Source organism: Rhinatrema bivittatum, chromosome 6 (genome assembly GCF_901001135.1).
Source record: "Rhinatrema bivittatum chromosome 6, aRhiBiv1.1, whole genome shotgun sequence".
NCBI lineage: Eukaryota > Metazoa > Chordata > Amphibia > Gymnophiona > Rhinatrematidae > Rhinatrema > Rhinatrema bivittatum.
The window spans coordinates 319,713,513-319,740,808 of NC_042620.1; the positions used below are offsets into that span (position 1 = coordinate 319,713,513).

The window sequence follows — 27,296 nt, forward strand, 5'->3', positions numbered from 1 at the left end:
TCCAGACTATTCAGAAATCCATTATAAGGTACATGATAAGATATTATCTGTCCTTTATTTCCTGGCTACTCTAGCCTCCAAGTTCATTCCCCCTGTTATTTGTATCTGCGCCTCGGCCTTCTCGTTATATGGTTTTTTGTTAAGTTAACCCCCAAGTTTGATGTAAACCGGCCTGATATGAAGCTTGTCATGAAGTTCGGTATAGAAAAATGTTAAATAAAAAATAAATTAAAAAAAATTATTTAATCGATAAGGGTACAACTAGTAGGGCTTAGATTTCTATGTCTACTGCCCACCCAAGTTAACCTTGGGACCCCCAAAAATTCAGTTCTGGCTTGCCACTGGGCCTATGTTACAGAAATCCCATTTGTCATCCTGTTTACATTTTCATTTCTCACTTTGATCTGTATCTATGAAGGCATCCTTGCCTCTGAAACATGGGGGCCTGCTTTGCTAAGGCTTTTCTGCATCCATGGGAAAAAACCTTGATGAATCGGGATCACATGTTTTATAATTCTAGCAATAAAGTTCATGTTTATAAAAACTATTTAAAAAAGGAAAATGAAAGGAGACTGGATAAGACTGTAGTTACTAACTTGAAGGATGCACAGTGATTCCATAGATCTAAACACCAATGCTCTTCTGATAAGAACTCAAATTCGCAGAACTGAAAATACTCTACACAGATAAATACACACAAGTTATTAATGATTTACTGCATATGAAACTGCCCTAACAGGAAAATATTTGTCTTCTTTAATAAGCTTTTTCCTCACTATATGAACATTTCTTGGATACTAACACAGTAAGTATGTAAATGATGCCCCTTTTGGCTGATTCTAGTATTTTTAATATATGTTGTATAGAATAAATTGATAAGAATAGAGTTTCCTTTTTCTGTCATTTTGAAATATATCAAAATATATGAAGAATATAAAGTACAATGTGATTATGCATTAAACTACCTTTCTTTGTTTTTAGCATCACTTATAGTTAAATTGTCCACTCATTTTCCTACTCCATGAGTAAACCCACTGATCAGTAAACCAATATGAACAGCGACAGCAAGAATGCATGAATTTGTTTAACACAGGTAATTGATATATGATAAAACAGCACTGAAAACTATACTCTTCTTCTAGCTCTCATCTGTGAGGTTTTTGCATTTTCCAGCTTTGCCTTTATGTCTGTGGGTTTTTCAAAAAATTTCACTAGTGCTGGTTCATTTAATAAGGAGGCCAGAATCTGCTCAAACGCAAATGACCATTCGTGGTCTTCTTTGGGAGGAAGCTGGCCTCTTGTTGCTTCTCCGTGCTTTTCCTGAGTTTTGTCTCTGGAGTCTGGACCTGAGTCTGTTGCAAGAGGCTTGGTTTTGGCTGGCAAGGTGGGACTTTGCAGTTTTCTCCCCACTTCTTCCATTTTGAGGAGAAGGCTGGTTACAGCTGCTATGGCTTGATACAGCAGTTCCTCCTCAGGATCTCCATGGAATAAATTGTATAAAGTCTTTGAGAACTGAATAAACTGAGACTGAGGGAAACAAAATGTTGGACGGGCTGACATAAATTTCATTCCAGATTTCATTTTGTATCATATACAAAATAAAGCTTTTTACTTCTGCTTCAAATATGGTGAATTGCTAATCTTATTCTAAACTAAAATATACCTACTGCCTCTACAACCAACTGTGATAATATACTTTCAAGAGGTACTCTGAATGAAAACAAGACTAGCATTTGATATATTTTATTGTGGGATGTTATTAGCTTACTTTTGTTAAATTTAAAATATAGATTTCCAATAATCATATCTTGAAATACTGCAAATTAAACTGAAAATTCTTTCGGGTCACATGTTCGGTGTTTTATTAATGTGGGAATCAAACCGTTCAAAAATATTCAGTATTCACAAATGTATCAGAGCATATAGCAGCAAAGGCCTAAGAAAATGTTTACTGAAATTATACTTTAGCATTAATTAATATATTTTGCACAGTAGCAAGATCTCTGCTTTATGGATCCCTTTCTGACAAAAACAGTGGATCTAGATCCTCCTGAATACAGGAAGGACCCAGAGGTATAAAGAAGAGAGACTCTAGGACGAAAACTGCAGTTTCCTTCGGTGTGAAAAAAACCCAGAAAAAACAAACTGGGGTCCGAGACCCTACAGAAGAGACTGTCGACCACTGACAGCCAAAGGTCTGGAGAAGAGTGCCCAGATATGGCTGGTAGGCCGTTTGGGCAGAAGAAACCCACGCCACGCTTGAAAGAACAAGGCCTGGGATAGACAATGTGTGTTGAAGCATCAGACATAGCTGAATGCGCAGGACAGGGCCAAGAGTTTCAGGGGATGAGAGACAAATCCCGAAACCGACCTGCAGCCAAAAACTACCTAGCAGGGAGATGGGATAAGCCTGATGCTCACTTAAGAGCACCTGTCAGAACAGGTTCATCTATCCTGTCACAGGATCACGAGGGAAGCGGAAGGCCCTTTGGGCAATCTAGAGAATGAGGAAAAACTAAGGCAGTATTGGCCAGAGAATGGCGAAAATAGTGGAAAAATGTGGTGTATTCTTCCCTGCAGGTATACAGAGAGATACCATGGGTGCATTAGCTTTATCTCCCCTCCCTTCGACAATCCAATCGGAAGTGAGAAGCAGTGACAAATACAAGGAGGCAGACCAGAGGACTGCCAGGGCAAGCACAATTCGATGGTTGTCTATCAACCCCAAGCGAACAACTCACTGTCGAAACCAGCAGGGAGTAACCCACTGAGACCCATTTTGAGACAGCTGAAACTGAGAGCAATTATCCCCAAGGGAGAAGCTACCCCTCCTAAGGGAGCACTTGGCCCAGCAATGGACAACGTTGTATGTCCCAGGACTCCTCTGTCCGCAGATGGGGTGATCCTGAAAAAGGGGAAAAACAGCTTGCACTCTACTGTGAGCAAAGGGCAGTAACTCTATTGCGGGGTACTCGGCCCCCAACTCCCTCAGCCATAGACATGGCAATAGGGTGAAAGGCACAATCGCCCAGCTGATGGCCTGAAACTCTCCTCACAGTGGAGGGTTCCGCAGGCAAGAATGATTGACGATAGCGATCCTTAAGGAGGATGCTCACCGAGTCCAGCAGATTCAAAAGTGACTTCCAAACAGGGAGAAACCTGGAGGTTCACCGGGGAGCAACACTGGACAGGCTCCCTCATGGATAGACCTGCTGAGTCTTAGAGCACCCAAGGGAGAGTGCTATTCTCAACTATTCTCGGGAGTGGTGCCAAGCAAAGCAGTGTCAGCCCTTGTCCAGGAACGGAAATCAAAGAACACCCCTCAAAGGGGTGCATAGTCGGTTGTTGAGAAGGGAACTGAAAGGATTGCCCTGGAACCCAGTCGAGTCTTCCCTTCCAGAGGGGAGAGGGAAGCAGCGGGATCGAGGCCTAGCAATCCCCCTAAAGAAGAATTGAGGCACAACAACTGATTGCTAAAGCACCGATGTGACCAACCCACCACAGGCAGCCCACCTCGGATAGGGGAGGTCACCACTGCAATCTCCAGAGGGGCCCCAGCTGAGGATATTCCAACAACTGCTGATGCTGCTCCCCAGCCCTGTCCTCCAAGGAGGACGTGCCAATTCAGAGGCTCGGGACTCCAGAGCAGAGAAAAAAAACATTTATCAGGGACAGAGTCCCAGGGACTGTTCCATAAGAACATGGTAGAGGGTGAAAACATATGCCTCTGCTGAGAAAGGAGAGGACACTGGAGCCACTCTCGCAATGTGCTCTTACCTTAGAATCCGACTAGGAGTAGAGTCCTAGGCCAACCCTGTGGCTGCGGAACATAACCTATTGAGACCGCCCGGAGGGAATTATCCAGACACACACCCCCCCCCCCCTAACACCCAGGCGAAAGAGGGCAATTGGAAGCCCTCTACTGCAAAAGAGCATTGGGCGGATTTATGCTGTGGTAACCCATCCATGGATGGTGGCACACCCATGATCTTGAGCACCGAGCTCGTGGGAGAAATCCCACGCCCCAGCTAGGACCAAGAACAATGTGCCTGAGTCGATGGCTACACGCCACTCCACGACCAAGCACAGAGTGTGTAATGACCCCTCCCCCATCAGTGCTCCTCAGCACTATGCGGTACGGGCTGATGCGGAGGCTGAGACCATGCTAAAAGGTGCAGAACTCTAGTGTGGCTGAGTACTGCACAGCCAGGGAGAATGATGTCTGGCAGCGACTGAGGCCCTTGGAACAGATGCCTAATCTGTCCTAACTGTGCAAGCTGAGCAACGATGCCACAATAACTCCAGCGGAGTGAAGAGCACAGTGTGATGATGGTGTCCCCAGCACCACTGGCACTCTGGGTAAGGCATAGTGGAAAGTGGCAGTCTATGGTGTGGCCCTCTTCAGTACCGGACAGTGGTCTGGGAGGCAGGTCATCGAAATTGTGGCGGAACTGGCTCACCTGCAAGACCCACATGGAATGACTGCAGCAAAGTCCCAGGAGAGTGCAGGTGCTTATGGAGGACTGCGGACATATGCTGTGATCCATAAGAAGTTTGACGGTAAATAGCGCCAGCAGCAATTTCCCTCGGCTTACCGATTTGTCCGGTGGTGTCGATGCTGCAAGCTGAATGGCCCTGCAAGCATTACGGCTGATGAGAGCCTTGCTAGCGCACATTAATATTGATGCTGTGAACATCTTGCCGGGTCCCTAACACTGGGATCAATGGTTGAAGGGGCAGTTCTGTGCTTCCCAGTGCTCTGTAGTGGACACCACCCCGGAGCTCTGAGGGTACCGGGCCACTGCGTACAGATGCATCAGCACATCAGGGTGCCTTGAGTAGGTGGCAACCCCTGCGCTTAATCCGTAAGAGGCTAAGAACCCCTGCCCCTGAAAGCTGCAGGGCCATGTGGGGGCTTGAGAGTCCTGGCAGTTGACGGCCACAATGGCTTTAAGGGCACTGAATAATGAATCCAGCGCCTGGTCGGTGGGGCTCAACATAGCTGAGGCAGTAACGAGAGGCATTGGTGGTCTGAAGGCTTCTCTGGTGGCCCCACACCTTGATGGCTTTGAGGACTTCAATAATATTAGAGCAGCACCACATTGCAATGGTACTGAGATCATGCTGGCAATGAGGTCGTGCACCTCGATGACCTAGTAGGGTCGACAGGATCAAGGGCTTGCCACTGCTTCGACCTTGCCAGCCCATAGTATGGCCATGCACATACCTTGATGGATCAAGGATGTTGATGGCATTGAGGGCCCCGGGGCATCGAGAGCACCACTGGCAATGAGAGCACAGTGGCATCAATAGTACCATGGTCACCACAGCATTGAACGCAGCAAAGGTACCAAGGCAACGAGAGCTGCGAGGGCACCGAGGCATCGGCCGTGGCAAGTGCCTGAGGGCACCGTGCAGAGGGGGTGAGTGCCCTGAGGGTACCGTGTCCTCAAGTGCCTCAAAGGCAGCGTAACATTGAGTGCATCAAGGGCACCTTAGCAGCGAGTGCACTGAGAACACAGAGGTATTGAGTGCTCCAAAGGCACCATGACACAGAGTGCATCGAGGGCACCATGTCATCGAGTGCACTGCATCCCTGCCTCAATGCCCAAACCGGTTCAGCGAGAGTCCAATTCCACTGATGCCGACAGCACCGAATGCCACCATGGTATCGTGAGTGGTCACGCACCTCATTGCAGGAGGGTGATTCTGGACCTCAATGGCGTCAAGGGGACCATGGTACCTGAAGATGGGCCCTGTCCCCGACACGGTCCTGACATTGATGCATCGGACGATCGGTGCACTAGTCACAGCTGTGTACAGGCAACTGTTCATGGGCATGGCACCAAAGTGTGGCAGCAAGTCGCTAGCCCAGGCTCCACTCACCCTCTCTCCCAGGGAAATTGCATTGCTAAGGCCAGCAAGCAGGAGGGGATGCAACATCATCCAGGGTTCCTGCCCGTGGAGACTAATTCCTCGAGATGTGGGGTTGATGAGCTCTCCTCCCCACAGGAACGGCATGGTCCTTGATCCTTCCACTGTCTGAATCCACAGATGTCGAGCAATCGGTGAACCACCATGGAACTCCAGCCCATGTAGAACTCAAGCGAGTCTCCAGGCTCAGTGGCCTACACGGATCACCGGACTACATAGTCCAGTCCTGTCAGCACTGTGGAAAAAAAGAAAACCGACCGAGCAGAGAGGACAAGTACAAAAACCTGCAGGAGCAGTTTTTTTTTGTTTGTTTTTTTTTAAACAAAGGCTCTGTCAGGCTGCACCTGGGAGAACCCACCATGCGGCTGGCAGGCAGTTGGAAAAAGAAAAAGAAAAGCTGCAGCTCTAGAACCAATCACTTACAAAACTGTAAGAAGAGAGCAAAGCCGAATACCATGAAAAACATTTTCTAATAAAAAAAAAAAAAGAGAATAAGCTCCACAACCGCAAGACGACAGCTCCGCGGAAAACAAGAGACTGTGGGACTTTGTCTAGGGGGCAAGGTGATGACTACAGCTGCACATGCTCAGTAGGGCATGCTGAAAGCTCTAGAATCTTTGAGATCAAAGTTCCGTGCCGGGCTTCATCTGATGATGTCACCCATGATTGAGGACTACCATCCTGCTTGTCCTAGGAGAAACATCCGATCAGAGATCTATCTGACTGCTGAAACAAGACTGGCTCTGCCTACTTGGGAAATTGAATAAAATAACTACGTTTTCTTCATAATGTGCATAAACTTAAATCATTTTTAAAATTCTCAATCCCACACAATTCCTATCCAGTTACTTCCGCTGGTTTCCTAACCCATCGTCTAATCTACTGGTAAGCACATGACAGATTAATTTATATGATTTTTTACTAAACAAACATCTAGAACTACAGTGAACCCACAGTGCGATAATTCACTGAATTAAGAACCATGCTCCACAGAAGCTCAAAAAAGTGTTTACCTGATGCATTCTTGGTAAATCCTTGATGCTTTCTTCTTTTTTCACAAGTTCATCTTGCCATTCTTTCAGATATGCCTGAATATCAATTTTGCTTTTTCCTGTTTGAGGAGAAAAATAAACCACAATAAGGTAAAATAAACATTTTTAATAATGTTTTATATTTAATAATATGCTATATGATATCTGTTTTCTGAGGTAAGTAGTAACTGAGTTAGCCATATAACATTAAATATGGCAGTGGTTGAAGTGTTTATTTCAGATTTAGGGCCAGATGTACTAAACGTTTTTCCTGTTTTGTGCTATGGGAAAAATGTTTAATACAGTTGTCTCTTAAACAATACCATACTATGTGGACAAGAAACTTATTGATATATTTTACTAGAAACATGAATAAATTAGATTTAAAAGTTAAAATCTGTAAATAAATAAATAATTGACAAATGTGAACAAAAGACTAAAGGCTGAGCAATAGCAGCTGAAGATACAGAGATATTGATCATAGAGATTGGAGACAGAAAAAGGAAACTCTAAAACACAGAAGAGGAAAGGAAGGAATCAAGTTTAGCTAAAGACAGGTGTAAAGAAAGAAAAGAAAGGGGATCCAATACTAAACTTTGTAGAATATCAACGGAGAGCACAGAAATGTTTTTTCTTCAGAAATAAAACTTAGTTGATAATCTGTAATGGATATTCTCCATAGATAGCAGGATAACCGGCCACAAATGTGGGTTATATCTACTGAAAAGTCTAGGTGGCTTAATTTATTTAGATTTAACTCACACTTTTCACTGCTAGCTCAAGGAGAGTTACATTCAAGTAAATGAGGTACTGCTGTGTCACCAGAGGGTTTGCAATCTCAGTCTGTACCAGTGGCATAGACACAGATAGGCCTGTTTTGGGCTCAGGCCCACCCAATCAGCGTTGCTTGGCGGCCCAAGAAGAAAGGCCTTGTCACAGGCCACAGTGGACAAGCCGTGTGTGTTCATTCAGGGCAGCTGCGGTTGAGAGGAAAAACAGACCCGAGAGGTCGCCGGTGGACCCCATCCCACTGGTGGCCGAGAAGAAGAAGAGCCTGTAAGGCAGCCAAGAATAAGAGTAGGACCGGGAGGCTGGAGGTTGAAGAAAAAAACCCTCACTGGAAAATGCCTGTTCTCCTGCTACTCGTGTGCCAGCCCTGTGGCATTCAAATCACGTGCGGCCAAGTAAGTGCTTTATGCTCATCTTGTGTATCACGAGATCAGCATAAAGGATGTTCTAGTTTCGCGGGTTTTGAATACCATGGGCAGGTACACAAGGGGCAGCCACAGAACAGGCTCCTCCCCCTTTTGCTCCTGATGGTAAGTCTGCCTGTGGTTTTTTTTTTTTTTTTCCAATTAACATTTTCAATAAAGACAGAACTGAACAATAACAAAGGTTACAAATTTCTCTCAACAAAACATCATGTACAGGCATCAATATTTGTAATATTAAATGAATCCCAACCCTCATCGTATCTCCCCCCACCCACTACAGAAGGAAGGAAAGTCCCGATCGTGAAATTAATGAAGAAAATACACAAGCACAAATCCCGAGATAAAAGAGATAGAAGAAATGAATAGCGTATCTCCAGAAGTGTCCCAAATACCCTGTTTTCCCGAAAATAAGACAGTGTCTTATATTAATTTTTGCTACCAAAGATGCACTAGGCCTTATTTTCAGGAGATGTCTAATAGAGCTGCTGGCTGCCCCTGCGTCAGCCATGTCCCACCAGTGTGCTGTCAGAGAGAGGTAAGAGTGTGCAGCATTCATGGTAGTCAGCTTGGGCTGACTCTGCTGCTTTTGAACCTCTGCACACTGCTTGGAAGGGGTCCCCTGACTGGTACTGCCACCATCCCCAGATGTCAGTAATCTTGCTGCCACTGTCACTGCTGCCACATGGCTATTGGGGAGGCGCCGACTGCTGCTACTGACATTGAAGCCCATTCTGCTGCCTCCTCTGTGCAGGCCCCGTGGGCTTCCACTTTTTCCATGCTGATCTCGTACATTGTGAGATCCGCATAGAGAAAGTGCTATTCTTGCACATTCCCAAAGATTACATGTGCCAAACACTAAAAAGTAATTTATTTTTTTTTTACCTTTGCTGGCTGATGTTAGTTTTCTAATCGGTTGGTCACAGGCTTTTTTTTTTCCACCTTCCCTTTCTTATTTTTTTGCCAATTCCTTTTATATTGTCCTTTTTGCTTCTGTATTCCTTTTCTCTCCATCTTCTTCCCTCAAACACAGTCAGGTTCTCATTCTCACATGCATTTCTCTCTCTCACACACACACACACAAACAGGCTCTCACTGTCACATGCTGTCTCTCATACAATCATTCATACACACAGTCTCTCACTGGCACATGCTGTCTGACTCACACACCCAGGCTCTCTATCACTCCCACATGCTGTCTTGCTCAAGCATAGGCTCTCACCGTCACACGCTGTCTCTCTCACACACACAGAGGCTTTCACATGCTGCCTCTGCAAACATTCAGATCCTCACTCCCACACACAATCTCTCAACTCATCTCATACACGCACGCACACACCCTCTACAGACCCTCAGCCTCTCTCTCGCCTCTGGGCCTCCTCTTCGCGGGTCACTGCACGATGGGCTCTGCAGTGGCCCTGAACTTCTCGGGCCGCGGCAGCCCTGCTACCAGGCCTCTTCGACTTGGGATTCGCAGCAGCCCGCAGCGGCTCCTCCTCTTCTGCACGCGCTGATGCTCTTCCTCCTTCCTGCCCACGCGGCTCTGCCAACATTTACTTCCAGGGCGCACAGGCAGGAAGGAGGAAGAGCATCAGCACGTTTGAACGCGATCTTTTTCTTCGGGCAAGGAGGCTCAGCGGCCGCATGAGCCTCCTTGCGCCCGGGGGCATTGGCTCCCCTTGGGATACTACTGCTCGCGTCTGCCCCTAATACCTTGGAAACTTTATTTAAAAAAAAAAAAAAAAGACGTCACAGGATTGACCGGCCCACCAGGGGAAGCCCGATCCCCCGATAGGTCAATCCGCCCCTATTTACAAGGGATGGCTTACTTTCAGGGGAGGTCTTATATTTAGGAATTCGGCAAAATCTGTACTAGGTCTTATTTTTGGGGGATGTCTTATTTTCGGGGAAACACGGTATTAAATCATAAGGTAACCATGCCTGCCCTTGTTTCATGATTGGGTGTGTGAATGATACCTGCCTGGGTGTGTGTGGGTGTGAGTGTGTGTGTGAACTGACAGCTGCCTGGGTGTGTGTGTGAGTATGTGTGAACTGACAGCTGCCTGGGTGTGTGTGTGTGTGTGAATGGTAGCCTGTGTGGTGGTGGGTGTGTGTGGGCAGTCGTTGGGCAGGAAGGCCATTGCCACAGTGGTGTCCAAATCTGCTCCGATGAAAGTCAGGAGGTGAGATGGAGTCAGCTGGGATTTTTGGTAGTTGATGAGAAATCCCAGAGAGTGTAGCAGATTGATAGTGAGCTTGAGAGAGTCATGAGCTCCTTGCTTGGATTGGCTCTTGATGAGTCAGTCATCCAGGTAAGGAAAGACGTATATGCTTTTCTTGCATAGATGGGTCGCAGTCACTTTGTAAATACACTGGGTGCCAAGGCAAGTCCAAAAGGCAGGACCTGGTACTGAAAGCGTTGATGTCCCACGAGGAAACGCAGGTACTTGCGGTGAGGTGGGAATATTGGAATGTGAGCGTAAGTGTCTTGAACATCCAGAGAACAGAGCCAATCTCCTTTTTGCAGAAGGGGAAGCATGTGCCCAAGGACACCATTCTGAATTTCTCTTTTCGTAGAAATTTGTTGAGATTGCAGAAGTCTAAGGTGGATCGGAGGCCGCCTGATTTCTTTGGAATGAGAAAATAGCGGGAGTAGAACCCTCTGCCCTGCTGTGCTTGGGGAACAGGTTCCATGGCCCTGGCGCCCAGAAGGGTGGACCGTTCTTGACCCTAGAAGACCTTTGTGATCTTCTTGCATCCACAGAGGATTTGGTGGTAAGTCCGGGGGTACCATGAGGAAGTTTAGATGGTATCCCTGGGTTATGATGGATATAAACCCAGTGGTCTGTGGTTATGTTGAGCCAGTTGGTCATGAAGTGGCGAATTCGACCTCCTACCGGCAAATCTGGTTTTGGATTTATGGCGGGACTGCTGTTCTCTGGATATGCCTCAAAATCTGGAGGCCTGGCCTGTTTGTGGTGGTGGCTGAGGCCTGGATGTCTTGGGCTGTCGAGGATGTATTTTCTGAGACGGTCTAGTTGGCCTCACACAAGATGCAGGTGGATAGTATCTGCGTGGGCGATAAAATTGTTTCCTAGGGTCCCTTCTAGCGGATCTTCATGCAGAAGAAGGGGCTTCGGTAGTCACTGTGGATAATTGCCGCAGGGTCTCATTATGTTCTTTTAATTGAGCCACTGCATCTTGTATCTTGTCGTCGAATAGATTTTCACCGGTACACGGCAAGTCGGCACGTTTGTCTTGGACTTCAGGACTCAAGTCACAGGCTTTTAGCCAGGCCCACCTCCTGGTGCTGATTCCTGTCGCTGACATGCAAGAAGCTGTTTCAAAGGAGTTGTATGCAGCACGAACCTCATGTTTGCCAGCCTCAAGGCCTTTATGTAGTATGGCGTTGAGACTATCTTGTTGTTGGGGAAGAGAGTCAACTATTCTCTGAACCTGCTTCCAGAGATTTCTTTGATACTGTGTCATGTAAAGTTGGTATGCAGCTATGCATGACACTAGCATAGAATCTTGAAACATTTTGCGACCTAAGATATCAAGGAATTTTTGGTCCTTGCCAGGAGGTGCTGAAGAGTGTGGTCGCAGTCTTCTGGCCTTCTTTTGTGCAGACTCAACTACCACCGACTGATGGGACAGTTGTGGTTTTTGGAAACCAGGAATATGTTGGACAAGATAAGTCGCATCTGTCCTCTTATTCACAGGCTGAACAGCACAAGGATGTTCCCAGAGACGATGTTGCAGGTCTACTAGCACATCGTTTACTGGTACAGCCATCACTTCTTTTGGTGCATCCACAAATTGGAGAACCTCTAATGTTTTGTGGCGTGTGTCCTCTTCTGTAATAAGTTCAAAGGGAATTGTCTCCATCTTCCTAATAAAATTGGCAAAGGAGAGATCCTCTGGGGGAGATTTTCTCCTTTCTTCTGGAGGAGATGGTTCTGATATCCTCCATGGATGTGTCTGTGTCAACATCTTCCCATGTGTCAGAAAAGGTCTCTTATTGAGATCCTGAAGGAGGGAAGAAGATTGGTATGGTAGGATGGGTTGGCACCGATGGAACCTTCGATGGCCTTGATGGAATATGCGGTGGTACCGATGCGGGTTTCGGTGGCACTGGAGGCATCGATGGAAAACAAGGGCCTCTCGGTCCCGAGAGCCCTGATGGACCAGGCATCGGTTTTGGCATCTGTGACAGAGGACTGGAATCGGTACCTTCGTCATCTGAGGACCCCGGAATGGGAATTGGGGATTTCAGAGGCTTTGGCATGTTGCTTTGGCAATGATGGCCAGGGTTGTGTTGGAAGGGCACTGATGAGTGTATCCAGCCTGGTTAGCAACAGTGCAAATATCGATGGCTCCAGTGTCTGTGTGGGGGCCAGCATCGATGGCTGTAGGTCTCTGAGAGCATCGAGCACTGCCTGGTGGATAAAACTGTCCAGTTCCTCCCTGAAAGCTTTTGCAGATATAGCAGCTACAGGGGGTGGCAGGCTAGGCACCACTGGCAATTCCACAGGGACCTGTGAGGGCTCAGTACCCGGCACCGATATTGGTGGGGATCGCCTTGGTTTCTTTGGTGGAGAGGGTGTTAAGAGGCTCCTCTACCTGTGTCTTCTTCGCAAGCGGCTCTTCCGGTGCTTCCCTCTGTGCTCCGTCCGGTCTTTCCCCAGCACCGAGGTAGATGATGTGGATGCCTTAGACTGAGTTGGTGACGGACGGTCACCGCTGCCTTGGTGCTCCCCGTGAGATTTTATGACTAACTTTTTTGATGGTCCTGCCGGTGACGATTGGGGTGGATGTCGATGGAGTCAACTTGATTTTGAACAGAGTCATCTGGGCACAACTTGGGCAGTTAGACATGTCGTGTGATGAGCCGAGACACAGCACACAGACATCATGTGGGTCGGTAATCGACATGGTTTGGGGGCACTCCGGACATTTTCGGAAACCTATTGCCATAATGGCAGAGGTTGAGGCCCAAAAATGGTCGATGACCTGCGGACACCGAAAAAAGGTGGGAGCAGGAATCGACTGGGAATAGTGAAGTTACTCACGGAACGATGGAAAAGCACTATCCCGATGGGAGACCCCTATGAGGGAATTTTTTTTGAAGTAAAACACAAATTTTTTCCGTGAGGAAAATTGTGTGAGAAATTCTCACAGAGCTCCTAACCGCAAGGCAAACTGCAGCGCAGAAAAAAAGAGACTGAAGGGAGACCTCTGTGGCTGCAGGGATCATGGCATGCTGGGCATGCTCAGTGTGCCAGTCAAAAGTTCTAGAAACTTTGACAGAAAGGTTTTCCGTGATAGGGCTCTGTCTAGTGACATCACCCATATGTGAGGACTACCATCATGCTTGTCCTGAGAGAAAGCTGCAGCCACCATGACCATTACCTTGGTAAAGATCCTGGGTGCAATCGCCAAACTGAAAGGTAGGGTGCATAACTGAAAATGCTCTCCCAGAATCATGAATCTCAGATACCACTGATGATCGGGTTGAATCCCTATGTGCAGGTACGCCTCTCAAGTCCAGGGACACCAGGTTCTCCCCTTTGCGCACCAAGGCAATCACCGACCAGATGGTTTCCATTCGGAACCAAGGAATCTTCAGGGCCACGTTCACCTTTTTTTTTAAATCGAGGATCGGACGGAACATGCCCTCCCATCTTGGGAACTATGAAATAAGTGGTATACTGACCTGTTCCTCGCTCCTCTAGGGGGACAGGAATGATGGCTCCCAGTTTGCACAAGCGACGTATGGTCTCTCAGACTGCCACTTTCTTTTCTTTGTAAGTGCACAGGGAAACAAAAAACCAATCTTTTAGCAGCCGAGCAAACTTTGAAGCATAACCTTGCCTTATCACACTTAAGACCCACTGATCAGACGTGATCTTGGTCCACCTCTCATATAACAGAGCCAGCCGGCCCCCAATCACTGGAACTGAGGAGTGGACCAGCCTCGCATCATTGGGCTGATCTGGCTCACCCTCCTGCCTGAGAGGAGCCATCTCTGCCAGATTGACGACCCCAAAAGGACTGGTGCCAGGACTGCTGTCTGCTCGAGACCTGCCACTGCGTACTTCCAGACGCTCTGGATGGCCAAAAATGACTCCCCGCTCTAAAGCAGGCACGAGACGGAAAGGAACCTTTCCCTTTTGGTTTATCTTTAGGCAATTTATGGACCTTATTCTCACCAAGAGACTTGATCACCTCCTCCAAGTCCTTGCCAAAGAGCAACTTCCCTTTAAAAGGTAAGGCTCCCAACTGAGACTTGGATGAAAGGTTGACCAACCAATTCTGCAACCAGAGGAATCGCTGGGCCAAGACCGCCGACACTATTGTCCTGGAAGACGTCCTGAGAAGATCATACAAGGCATCTGCACTATAAACCACAACGGCTTCCAGCCACTTCACCTATTGGGACTCAGATTCAGACAAGGACCTGTCTGACTGCAACTGCTGCACCCAGTGCAAGCCTGCCCTCAACATAAAACTGCTACAAATAGTAGCCTGAACACCAAGGGCCGACACCTCAAACATTTTCTTGAAGTGCACATCCAACTTTCTATCCTGAAGGTCCTTCAGAGCCGCTGACACGGTAACTGGAATTGTTGTCTTCTTAATGACTGCCAAAACAGATACATCACCCTTTGGGACTTTCAGAAGCTCTAGTGTTTCCTCAAGCAAAGGATACAGTTTATCCATGGCTCTGCTGACCTTTAGCCCTGTATCAGAAGTACCCCACTTCCTAAACAGCAACGCGCTAATGGACTGGTGAAATGGAAAGGACCTCGCTGGACCCCTGAGGACAACCATTATTGGGTCCACCGATCCCAATTCGGAGTCCTCCTGCTGAACTTCTATAGCGAGTTCCTCCAGAACTGCGGGTATCAGGGGGACTAGCTCCTCCTTGTGGAACAGCTGTACCACTTTTGGTTCATCGCCGTCAACTGATCAGTCCCTCTAAAAGCCCTGATCCAGCAAACCAGGATCCGATCCCATAGAGTCCTATCCTGGCCGGTTGTCCGCTCCTGCAACCTCGAAAGAGCTGTCTGCAGCGGATGGCACCACCCTGGTCCTCAGGATCCACCTGGTCCTCGTGGCCCCGGATCTCTTGGCCAGATCCCGAGGGCCCCCTTTTCTGACTTGCTTCTTGCGGACTTCCAAGCCTTATAGGTTTTGTACAACAATAGCACAAAATTGGAAGAAAAGAAAGAGGAGGAAGAGTCAGATACATCCCCGGAGTCCTCCTCACTGCCTGAAGATGCTCCATCGGTGCCTTGACCCACCCTGGAGGCCGCCACCACTGGAAATAATGGGGGTTGAAACTCCCCCTCCCTGGCCTGCATGGTCACTCTGCACTTAGATAAAATGGCCGCCACTCCCACACTTAGCAATGAGGGACCATCGGCAGGCTTGCACGCCGGTGAGAGCCTCCTCAAGGTGCCTGGCCGACTGCACTATTGCCATGCTCCCCGAAGTGCCCTCCCCACCAGAAAGGCACCAGGAGCATTTGCCATCACATGAGAGGCACGAGCACATCCCCGCAGGCAGCACAGGCCGCACCATGCGGCATGAACACTGGCACTGGGCTGCAAGCACAAAGGCCTCCGGAGGAACGGGGAGAGAGAGTGAGCCACCTGAACGATTAAGGAGCAGGGCCGGGCCACCCTCGACTGCCCAAGCTGTCTGTCAAAACTTTAAAACCCCCCAAAAACTGAGTTTGATTTAACAAAAACTAACAAATAGAAAGAAAAAAATCACTTTCCTCAGGAATGGCTGCAGACTCAGTTTGTCCCCCAAGGCGAGTGAACCGGGCTCCCCAGTTTTCAGCCCTGTCTAGAACTCAAGCAGCGAGCTTAAAAAAGGATCCCCGACTCCCTTCTAGTCTGCCTCTTAAACCACGGGGGATGGCCCCACCAGGACCTAACAACCCCCTAGGAGGCTGAAATCTGTAGTCTTTTTTCTTTTTTTCAAACTCAGGCTGCAGACTGCAGGCAGCACCTCCACCATCTGCTGGAGACAGAAAAATACTGAGGGACTGCAAGTGGCACCTCGTGTTACGTGTCAGTGAAACTGTCTCCATCTGCTGGAGGGGAGGCAAAACCCAGGAGTCTGGACTGATTGGGTATGTACAGGGAACTGGACTTACCTCTGGATAGATTCGCTTTGGAATGGGCATGGCACAAGCCTCAACCTCCCTAATCTTGGCCTTGAGCACTGGAGGACAGCGACGCTTCCATTTTAGTGCCTCTGCATAATACTTTGCACGTTGTTCTCCTCAAGGCTGAACTCAATGTAGAGGAATCCTTCTCAAGCACCAAGCAGGGTGGATCCTTGTTTCTGGACCTCTCTTTAGTTCCAAGAATGCCTACTGACTCCTTGACTCTAATTTATTTATTTATCTGTTGAGTTTTATATACCGTCATTCGGTAGAGCCATCACAACGGTTTACAAAAGTATACATTTTTCTTAGCAGTTGTGTAACAGAAAAGCAATGTGAACATTATACATTTTCTTAGCAGTTGTGCAACAGTAAAAACAATTTGAATATCATCAGAAATAAGCATATCAAGTCCAGAGAGCATTATTAGGTTGGATGAGGAGGGTATGCAGGTTCAGGGTGAAGAGAATGTATTAAGAACATAAGAAAATGCCATACTGGGTCAGACCAAGGGTCCATCAAGCCCAGCATCCTGTTTCTAACAGTGGCCAATCCAGGCCATAAGAACCTGGCAAGTACCCAAAAACTAAGTCTATTCCATGTTACCATTGCTAATGGCAGTGGCTATTCTCTAAGTCAGAGCTTTCCAAACTGTGTGTCGGGACACGTTAGTGTGTCGCCTGCAGTGTGCAGGTGTGTCGCGCAAGCCCGGTCAACTCTGATGCGAGTTTGGGCTTTTTTTTTTTCTAGAGATTCACTTTTTTTTTTCAGTTTATGGGTTGCTTATTATTGGGTGATTTTTGCTGTCAATCACGTTTTTTTGGGGGGCTTGGTGGGTGGAACAAGCCCAGCCATCCTTGCATTGGCTGCTGCTGCCGATGAGGCCTGGCCATGAGGAGTACTGACTGCAAGCAGCAGTGTCTGGTGATCATGGAAGGGAGTGAAGCACTTAACTGGCAACAATCAAAAAGACGAGGTACATGAGTGTGGGGGCCAGACATGTGCTGGGGGGAGAGAGATGAGTGAGTGGGGGGCAAACGTGCTGGGGGGACAGACATGTGCTTGAGGGGGAGAGATATGAGTGTGTGGGGGCCAGACATGTGCTGTGGGGAGGAGAGAGATGAGTGTGTGGGGGACAGACAATTTGTTTTATTATTGTTTCTCATAAATTATAACAATAACATGAATCTTGGAATATATATTTTTAATATAAATTTAAGGTTTTCATGAGATAGGTTGTGTCGTGAAACATTTTATTTATGTATATATTTAAGGAAACATACATAAATTGTCGAAATATGTTTTGTTCGTTTTAACCTTTAACCTCTGGTTTACTAGTAGACTGAATTACCGTGTCGTGAAATTATGTTTGTCTAAAAAGTGTGTCACCAACATGAAAAGTTTGGAAAGCTCTGCTCTAAGTGAACTTAATAGCAGGTAATGGACTTCTCCTCCAAGAACTTATCCAATCCTTTTTTAAACACAGCTATACTAACTGCACTAACCACATCCTCTGGCAACAAATTCCAGAGTTTAATTGTGCGTTGAGTAAAAAAGAACTTTCTCCGATTAGTTTTAAATGTGCCCCATGCTAACTTCATGGAGTGCCCCCTAGTCTTTCTACTATCCGAAAGAGTAAATAACCGATTCACATCTACCCGTTCTAGACCTGTGTTCCAGAGACAAACCAAACCGCCTCAGAGAGGACATCCATGACAGCCCAAGCCATCCAACTTCGGTTGGGGAGCTCATGTGAACAATCTTCAAACGCAAGGTACTTGGACACAGCTTGAAGCAACGTTTCAGATAAACTGTCGACTGAGGCGTTCTGCTAGTACGTTCTGTATGCTTACTAGATAAGTGGCCTGTAGATGCATGGAATGTGCAAGGGCCCAGTCCCAGATCTGTGCAGCTTCTTGGCAGAGGAGATAAGAGCCTGTGCCTCCCTGCTTGTTCAAGTACCACGTTGCAACTGTGTTCCCAGTTTGTATCAGAACAGGCTTGTGTGAAAGGCAGTCCTTGAATGCATATAGAGCATAACGTATAGCCCGAAGCTCTAGGAAGTTTATCTGAAACGTTGCTTCAAGCTGTGTCCAAGTACCTTGTGTTTGAAGATTGTTCACATGAGCTCCCCAACTGAAGTTGGGTGCGTCTGTGGTTAAGGTCACTTGTAGAACTGGTTGCTGGAAGGGTAGACCTGTCAGCAAGTTGGCTTTGTTTGTCCACTAGAGAAGTGATAGACATAGCTGGTGGGTTACACGAATCTGAGATGAAAGAGGTTGAGTGGCTTGGAGCCATTGAGATTTCAAAGTCCATTGAGTTATTCTCATGCGCAGTCCTGGCCATAGGAGTGACGTGGACCGTGGAAGTCATGTGGCCCAGCAACATTAGGAATTGATGGGCTGAGGCTGTTTCTTTTATGAGCAGAAACGAAGCTAGCTTGGAGACAGTGTCTGCGCGGTCGTTGGGCAGGAAGGCCTTTGCAACTGTGGTGTCCAAATCTGCTCCAATGAAAGTAAGGAGGTGAGATGGAGTCAGGTGGGATTTTTGGTAGTTGATGAGAAATCCCAATGAGTGTAGTAGATTGATAGTGCTCTTGAGAGCTCCTTGCCTGGATTGGCTCTTGAATAGCTAGTCGTCCAGGTAAGGAAATATGTGTATGCTGCTCTTGTGTAGATGGGCCGCAGCCACTGCTAGGCACTTTCTAAATACACGGGGTGCTGAGGCAAGTCCGAAAGGCAGAACCCAGTACTGAAAATGTTGATGTCCCTCTTTAAAGCGCAGGTACTTGTAGTGCTGTGGGGATATTGGAATGTGAGCATAAGCGTCTTGAAGATCCAGAGAACAGAGCCAATCCTCTTTTTGCAGAAGGGGAAGCATGGTGCCCAGGGACACCATTCTGAATTTTTCTTTCTGCAGAAATTTGTTGAGATTTCAGAGGTCTAGGATGGGGCGGAGGCCTGATTTCTTTGGAATGAGAAAATAGCGGGAGTAGAACCCTCTGCCCTGCTGTGCCTGGGGAACGGCTTCCACAGCCCTGGCGCTCAGAAGAGTGGACAGTTCTGACTCTAGAAGGGTTGTGTGATCTTTTTGCATCCACAGTGGACTGGGTGGTGAATCTGGGGGTACCATGAGGAAGTTTAAACGGTATTCCTGGGTTATGAGGGATATAACCCATTGGTCTGTGGTAATGCTGAGCCAGTTGGTTATGAAGTGATGAATCCGACCTCCTACTGGCAAGTCTGGTTCTGGATTTGTGGAGTGGCTGCTGTTCTCTGGATAGATTTCAAAATCCAGAGGCGTGGCTGGTTTGCGGGGCTGACTGAGGCCTGGATGGCTTGGGCTGTCATGGATGTCCTCTTTGAGGCGGTTTGGTTTGTCTCACGCGAGATGCGGGTTGGTAGTACCTGCATGAGTGATAAAAAGATCTTTTGGGGTCCCTTCTTGTGGTCCTTCTTGCAGAGGGAGCCTCCATAGTAACCGTGGACAGATGACGCGGGGTCTCATGATGGTCTTTCAGTTGAGCCACTGCGTCCTGTATCTTGTCGCCAAATAGATTTTCTCCAGTACATGGCAGATCAGTGAGCATGTCTTGGACTTCAGTTCGCAAGTCCAATGCCTTAAGCCAGGCCCATCTTCTGGTGCTGATTCCCGTTCCTGATAAGCGAGAAGCAGTCTCGAAGCAATTGTAAGCAGCCCTTATTTCATGTTTTCCAGCCTCAAGGCCTTTGTGTAGTATGGCGTTGAGGTTATCTTGTTGTTGCTGGGGAAGAGAGTCAGCTATTCCCTGAATTTGCTTCCAGAGATTTCTTTGATATTGTGTCATGTAAAGTTGATGTGCAGCAATGCGTGACACTAGCATAGAACCCTGAAAGATTTTTCGACCCAAAATATCCAGGGAGTTCTGGTATTTTCCAGGGCAAGTTGAAGAGTGAGGGCGCAGTCTCCTGGCATTTTTTTGTGCGGATTCAACTACCACTGATTGGTGGGGTAGTTGTGGCTTTTGGAATCCTGGAGTATGCTGGACCAGATACATTGCATCTGTCTTCCTATTTACTGGTGAGACAGTGCAAGGGTGCTCCCATAGATGATGTTGGAGATCCAAGAGAACCTGGTGGACGGGAATAGCCATAACCTCTTTGGGAGCATCAACAAACTGGAGGACTTCCAATGTTTTATGATGTGTGTCTTCCACTGTGACTCGGTCAAAAGGATTGTCTCTGACATTTCCTTTATAAAATTAGCAAAGGAGAGGTTTTCTGGGAGAGACCATCTCCTTTCTTCCAGAGTAGATGGTTCTGATAGTATGTCCTCCGTAGAAGTGTCGGTGTCAACATCCTCCCATGGGTCATATGGGGTCTCTGGCTGAGAACCCGAGGGAGGGAAAAGAGCTGGTACTGCAGGACGTGCTGTCATTGATGGATCCCTCGATGGCCTCGATGGAGGATGTGGTGGCATCGATGGCATCAAGGGGAATCATGGGTGTCTCGGTCCCAAGAGCCCCGATGGACCAGAAAACGGTTCCGGCATTGGTTGAAGAGGTGCTGTAAAGGACTGAAGTCCATACCTTCGTCTTCCGAGGACCCTGGAATGGGTATCGGGGGTTTCGGTGACTCAATAGGTTGTTTTGGCATCGACGGCCCAGGCTGGGTCGGAAGGGCACCAATGAGTGTGTCCAGGCGGTCGAGTAGCGGTGTAAATATCGATGGCTCCGGTGTCTGTGCCGGTATGGGGGCCGGCATCGATGGGGGCTGAAGGTTCCAGAGGGCATTGAGGAAGGCCTGTCAGATAAGCATGTCCAACTCCTTCCAGGAGGCTGGTAAGGGTAACAGCTGCAGGGGAAGGCAGGCTAGGAGCTACTGGCACCTCCACAGGTGTTTGTGGGGGTTCAGTACCTGGCACAGATATCGGTGGGGATCGCCTCGGTATCTCGGGTGGAGAGGTGGTTGGAGGCTCCTCTACCCATGTCCTCTTTACAATCAGCTCGATAGCCATCGATGCCAATGCGGTGTCGGCACCGGGAGTGGAATTGCGTCTGTGACGGTGTTTCCCTCGTTGCTCGGTCTTATTCTTCTCCAGCACTGAGGAAGACGATGCCGATGCCTTAGATGTTGTCGGTGACGGATGGTCACCGCTGCCTTGGTGCTCCCGGCGATGTCTGTCGATGGATTTTTTCGATGTTCCTGCCGGTGATGACTGGGCGGACGATGATGGAGTTATCTTGATTTTGAAAAGAGACTCCATCTTGTCCAGGTGAGTCCACCTGCCCTTCGGGGTCATTTGAGCACAGCTTGGGCATCGATGCACATCGTGTGATGAGCCGAGGCACAGCACACAGACACCATGTGGGTTGGTAATCGAAATGGTACGGGGACACTCAGGACATTTTCGAAAACCCGTCGCCATGATGGAAAAAAGGGGCCGCAAAAATGGTCAATGGCCTGCGAACACCGAGGAAGGAGGAGCAGGAACCGATCGAAGACAGTGAAATTTACTCACTGAATGACGAAAAACGATGTTGTGATGGGAGATCCCTCTGAGGGAAATTTTTTGTGAAGTAAACCAAGTTTTTCCATGAGAAAAAATAGTGAGAGAATTCTCACAGAGCTCCCAACCGTGAGTCAAACTGCAGCACGGAAAAAAAGAGGCTGAAGAGAGACCCCTGTAGCTACAGGGATTATGGCATGCTGGGCCTGCTCAGTGTGCCAGTCAAAAGTTTTCCATGACAGGGCTCTGTCCAGTGACGTCACCCACGAGAGGACTACCATCCTGCTTGTCCTGGGAGAATAATAGTGATCAATTGAAGACACTGGACTAGCATGCTACCTAAGAACTCTACTAATCATTGCATCCACCAATATCTTTTCTTTCTTAAAAAAAAAAAAAAATTTGTCCAATTTGGGAAGGATTTTTTTTCACAACTATAGTAATTAGCTAACAATGTCCAGTACAATATATACACCAATTCTTGCCTACTGAAATATGATCTATTCACAGATATTTAAAAATTAAGCAGTGTATATTATCTTATTTTTTTCCCATAGCCAAAGATAAATTTGACTAGTCAGAACAATGTTAGTGCCAATTTGGATAACTCTAAAATTTGGCATCCTAAACCTATTTAATAAAATGTATTAGAAACTGATAAGAGATTTCTAGGTCTCTAAATAAGTATTCAGAATTAGTTACCTTTTTCTGAGTCCTTTTTCATAGCATCATCTTCCTGGTCATCTACAAGCGAAGAAACTATTTGAAGGAGAAACAAATCACATTGCTTCTTTTATCCTTACAAGTTTCATTTCAAAAGTTGGTGTAATTTGTAAGACAGAATTTCAGTTGTATCAGAAATATACAAAGATAAAAAAAAAGGTTGATAGCCTCTTTCAGTTAAAGGACTTTCAATAATATGATTTTTCAAGTTAAAAATCACTGATCATTTTTAACAATGAAGAATATAGCAAATTAGAATTTTACAAAGACATTACAGAGAAAATTTTATAATTGGCCATAGATATTTGTAGACTGATATGCATCCAATTTACACCAATTTTCAAAGCAAACTTATGTGTGTAGGTCCGTTTTGAAAATTATCTCAGCAAACTTTTGCCTGCACAATTATAGCTGCTATTTGGGGCACATAGTTTTGCCAAGAGAAACTGCACACACATTTATTCAAATAAAAAAGAATTATGCATAAGTCCCAACCCCACCCACACTCCACTTCCTGGAATGCCTCGCCAATATGCACATACAAATTTTATTTATAAAATGTATACACCACCTATCAGCAAAAGCTTCCAAAGCAGTTAAAAACATAACACACAATATAAAAACATAAAAACAGATTAACAGACATCATTGCTAACACTCCATTCACCCCTCCCCCCCCACCATAACTAAAATCATAAAAATCGCATAAGCTATTTTCCCTCAGCTCAGCTCAGCACAGATCACAATATACTACTCCTAATCTGTCCTCATACACAGGAGGAACCCCCATCTTATCATGAACATGGAAAAGCAGAGTTGCTTACCTGTAACAGGTGTTCTCACAGGACGGCCGGATGTTAGTCCTCACATATGGGTGACATCATCAGGATGGAGCCAATCACGGAATACTTTTGTCAAAGTTTCTAGAACTGAGTGGCACCTACTGGGCATACCCAGCATGGCACTAATCCTGCATCCAGCAGGGGTCTCCCTTCAGTCTTATGTATAGCAAAAAGAGCGGGCGAAAAATAAAATAATAAATCGCAAGTGTACCCAACTCCGCGGGGTGGTGGTTGGGTTTCGTGAGGACTAACATCCTGCTGTTCTGTGAGAACACCTGTTACAGGTAAGCAACTCTGCTTTCTCACAGGACAAGCAGGATGGTAGTCCTCACATATGGGTGAATAACAAGCTGAAGATGCCCATGCATGTACCAAAAACATGCAACAGGCACAACAACAGGGGTGATTCTTTGGATAACGGGCAGCCTGAATATCCCAGCGGGTGTAGAAGGAAGTTGGATATTACGCTGAGAATAGATTGCGTAGAACAGACTGGCCAAAGATAGAATCCTGTGTACCAGCTTTGTCTACGCAGTAGTGGGCTGCAAAGGTATGGAGAGAACTCCAGGTGGCAGCTTTGCAGATATCAATAAGAGGTACAGAGCGAAGGTGTGCAACAGACGTTGCCATTGCTCTAATGGAGTGCACCTTAATGCGTCCCTGGAGCGGAAGGCCTGCTCGTTGATAACAGAAGGAAATACAGTCCGCCAACCAGGAGGACAGGGTCTGCTTTCCAACCAGGATTCCCAGCTTAAGCTTATTAAAGGAAACAAAGAGCTGGGTAGATTTCCTATGGCCTGCAGTGTGTTCCAAATAAAAGGCAAGCACACGTTTGCAGTCCAAGAAATGGAGAGCCCGTTCAGCAGGAAGTGAGTGGAGCTTTGGAAAGAAAGTAGGTAGCACTATGGACTGATTTAAATGAAACTCAGATACCACTTTAGGTAGAAATTTAGGATAAGTACGAAGGACCACCCGATCATGAAGAAATTTCGTGTAAGGGGGGTATGTAACCAGCGCCTGTAGCTCACTGATCCTGCAAGCAGTCGTTAACGCCAGAAGGAAAAGGACCTTCCAAGTGATATGCCGTAACTCACAGGAATGCAGAGGCTCAAATGGAGGCTTCATGAGCTGCGCTAAAACTACATTAAGGTCCCAAGACGGGGCCCAAGACGGGTCCCAAGACGGGGTCACGATTTGAGGCTCCAGGGAGGAAGATTCAGAACCAATGTCAGGAAGTATTTCTTCACGGAGAGGGTGGTGGATGCCTGGAATGCCCTTCCGGAGGAAGTGGTGAAGACCAGAACTGTGAAAGACTTCAAAGGGGCGTGGGATAAACACTGCGGATCCATAAAGTCAAGAGGCCGCCAATGAAGAGTGGGTGACTCGCCAGAATGATGGCTATTGACACAATACCCTTATTAAATAAACATACACATGCTTACTGTGACTCCTACATCGCTCTAAGCTTCAACAGCAAGAGGTAATGGAAAAAAGGATTTGCACTCATAAAGAGGGGAGTAGCTGGCTTGTTACGGCGGTTACTACCCCAAACCAAATAAGCCTGATACTTCACTTTCAATGCATATACAGCATAGCTCTCTGCTTCAATGACAGGGGAGAAGAATAACTGATACTTCACACATCCAGCAGAGCTCTCTGCTACAACGGCAAAGGAGAAGAAAAAGGGTTCGCACTCAAAACGCGGGGAGTAGCTGGCTTGTTACGGCAGTTACTACCCCAAACCAAATGTGCCTGATACTTCACTTTCCATGCATATCCAGCATGGTTCTCTGCTGCATCGGCATGGGAGAAAGACTGATACATCACGCATTTCCAGCATAGCTCTCTGCTTCAACGGCAGGGGGAAAAAAAAAAAAAAAAAACAAAAACAAAAAACTGATGCTTCACGCATATCCTGCATAGCTTCAACGACAGGGGTGAAGAAAAAAAAAAGGATTCGCAATCACAAAGCGAGGAGTAGCTGGCTTGTTACGGCGGTTACTACCCCAACCAAATGTGCCTGATACTTCACTTTCAAGGCATATCCAGCATGGCTCTCTGCTTCTACAGCAGGGGAGAAGAAAAAAAAAACCAACAAGAGCTGTACAACATAGTCTAGGTAAAACAAATAAGGATGGGTGTAGCTTGCTTATCGCAGCGGTTACTGCCCCTACTACCCCTAACTAATCAAGCTAGATATTTCACTTGCATGCAGCTCCATCACTGCTCTCTACATTAATGGTGGGGGTGGAAGGGGAATAGAACAAGGAGCTAAGAGTAACAGATAAGAATGAGAGAAAAAATGTGTGAGGCTTGCTGGGCAGACTGGATGGGCCATTCGGTCTTCTTCTGCCGTCATTTCTATGTTTCTATGTTTCTATGGATCCGGGCCCAGAGGAATCTGCGGACATACCGAGAGATCCCGAAGGATGGGGAACCATGCCTGTCGCGGCCAGTAGGGGGCAATGAGAATCAAACCCTTGTCTTTGCGTAGCTTCACGAGAGTCTTGCTGATGAGAGGAAGTGGTGGGTAGGCATAGAGGAGGCCCTTCTGCCTGGATAGGGCGAACGCATCCCGAGGCAGAACTTGGCGACTGCGATGTAGGGAGCAGAAGTTGTCCACCTTGTGATTGTGAGATGACGCAAAGAGGTCAATACACTGATATCCCCACTTCCGAAATATCCAGTCTGCCACGACAGGGTTGAGAGACCACTTGTGGGGCTGAAACATTCGACTGAGATAGTCCGCTAGAACATTGTCCACACCCGCCAGATAGGTCGCTCTCAGAAGCATGGCCTGAGATAGAGCAAAAGCCCAAATTTGTGCCACCTCTTGACAGAGAATGTAGGACCTGGTGCCTCCCTGCTTGTTGATGTACCACATCGGTCCCTAGTTGTCCATTTGGATGAGGACTGTTTTGTTGGACAAACAATCCCGAAATACAGAGAGAGCATATCTGACTGCTCAGAGCACCAGAAAATGTATCTGTTGTTGGGACTCCTCTGCCGACCAGGTTCCCTGAGTCTGCAGGTGGTTGACATGTGCTCCCCAACCTAGAGTGGAATAATCGGTCGTTACGATTATGTGAGGTTCTGGAGCTTGAAATGGTAGACCTTGAAGCAGGTGGGACTCCTGGATCCACCATGTCAGTGAGAGGCGAAGCTGCCTGGTGATGTGGACAATGTTGGACATTGGATGATATGCCTGTGACCACTGGGACTTTAATGTCCACTGCGTTACCCGCATTGCCAGTCGAGCCATTGGGGTAAAATGGACCGAGGATGCCATATGTCCCAGTAAGACGAGTAGATGACAAGCCGTTGTGGTTTGGCGAGACTGTATAGCACGCGCTAGCGATGCTAGCGTGTGAGAGCTCGGTCCCTGGGAAGAAAAGCCTTGCTCGGATTGTGTCGAGATCCGCTCCGATAAAGGAGAGGAACTGAGACAGAATCAGGTGAGATTTCTGATAATTGATTAGAAATCCCAGTGATAGTAGTAGCCACGCTGTAAGATGGAGGGACTGAAGAACTCCTTCCGATGACTGAGCTCTCAGTAACCAGTCATCCAGGTAAGGATAGACGTGAGTGCCTCGTCTTCTTAAATATGCAGCTACGACTGCCAGGCATTTCGTGAAGACACGAGGGGCCAATGCAAGGCCGAAGGGAAGTACTCTGTATTGGAAATGTTGGTCTCCAACAAGGAAGCGGAGATACTTTCTGTGAGACGGGGTAATCGCAATGTGCATGTACGTGTCTTTCAGGTCTAGAGAGCAAAGCCAATCCCCCTGTTGGAGAAGTGGAAGTAAGGAGCCCAAGGTTACCATCTGAAATGTCTCTCTCCGAAGATGTTTGTTTAGAGCCCGAAGGTCTAATATCGGGCAAATAC

At 47.2% G+C, this 27,296-nt stretch overlaps 1 protein-coding gene across 5 annotated transcripts in view; it reads right to left on the minus strand.

The window, feature by feature from the left end:
* Positions 1-27,296, minus strand: part of TBC1D8B (TBC1 domain family member 8B) — a 508,282-nt gene that overhangs the window by 58,005 nt on the left and 422,981 nt on the right. For 2 of the 5 annotated variants that reach the window (XM_029607566.1, XM_029607570.1), the window contains exons 19-21: positions 22,548-22,604; positions 6,948-7,045; positions 1,068-1,527 (exon numbers count right to left, since the gene is read on the minus strand). In XM_029607566.1, coding sequence (XP_029463426.1) covers positions 1,126-1,527; positions 6,948-7,045; positions 22,548-22,604 — 557 coding nt within the window. In that variant the 3' untranslated portion in view covers positions 1,068-1,125. Of the gene's footprint in view, positions 1-1,067; positions 1,528-6,947; positions 7,046-22,547; positions 22,605-27,296 lie in introns of those variants that run through there. The other 3 variants (XM_029607567.1, XM_029607571.1, XM_029607568.1) reach the window with 3 other exon arrangements.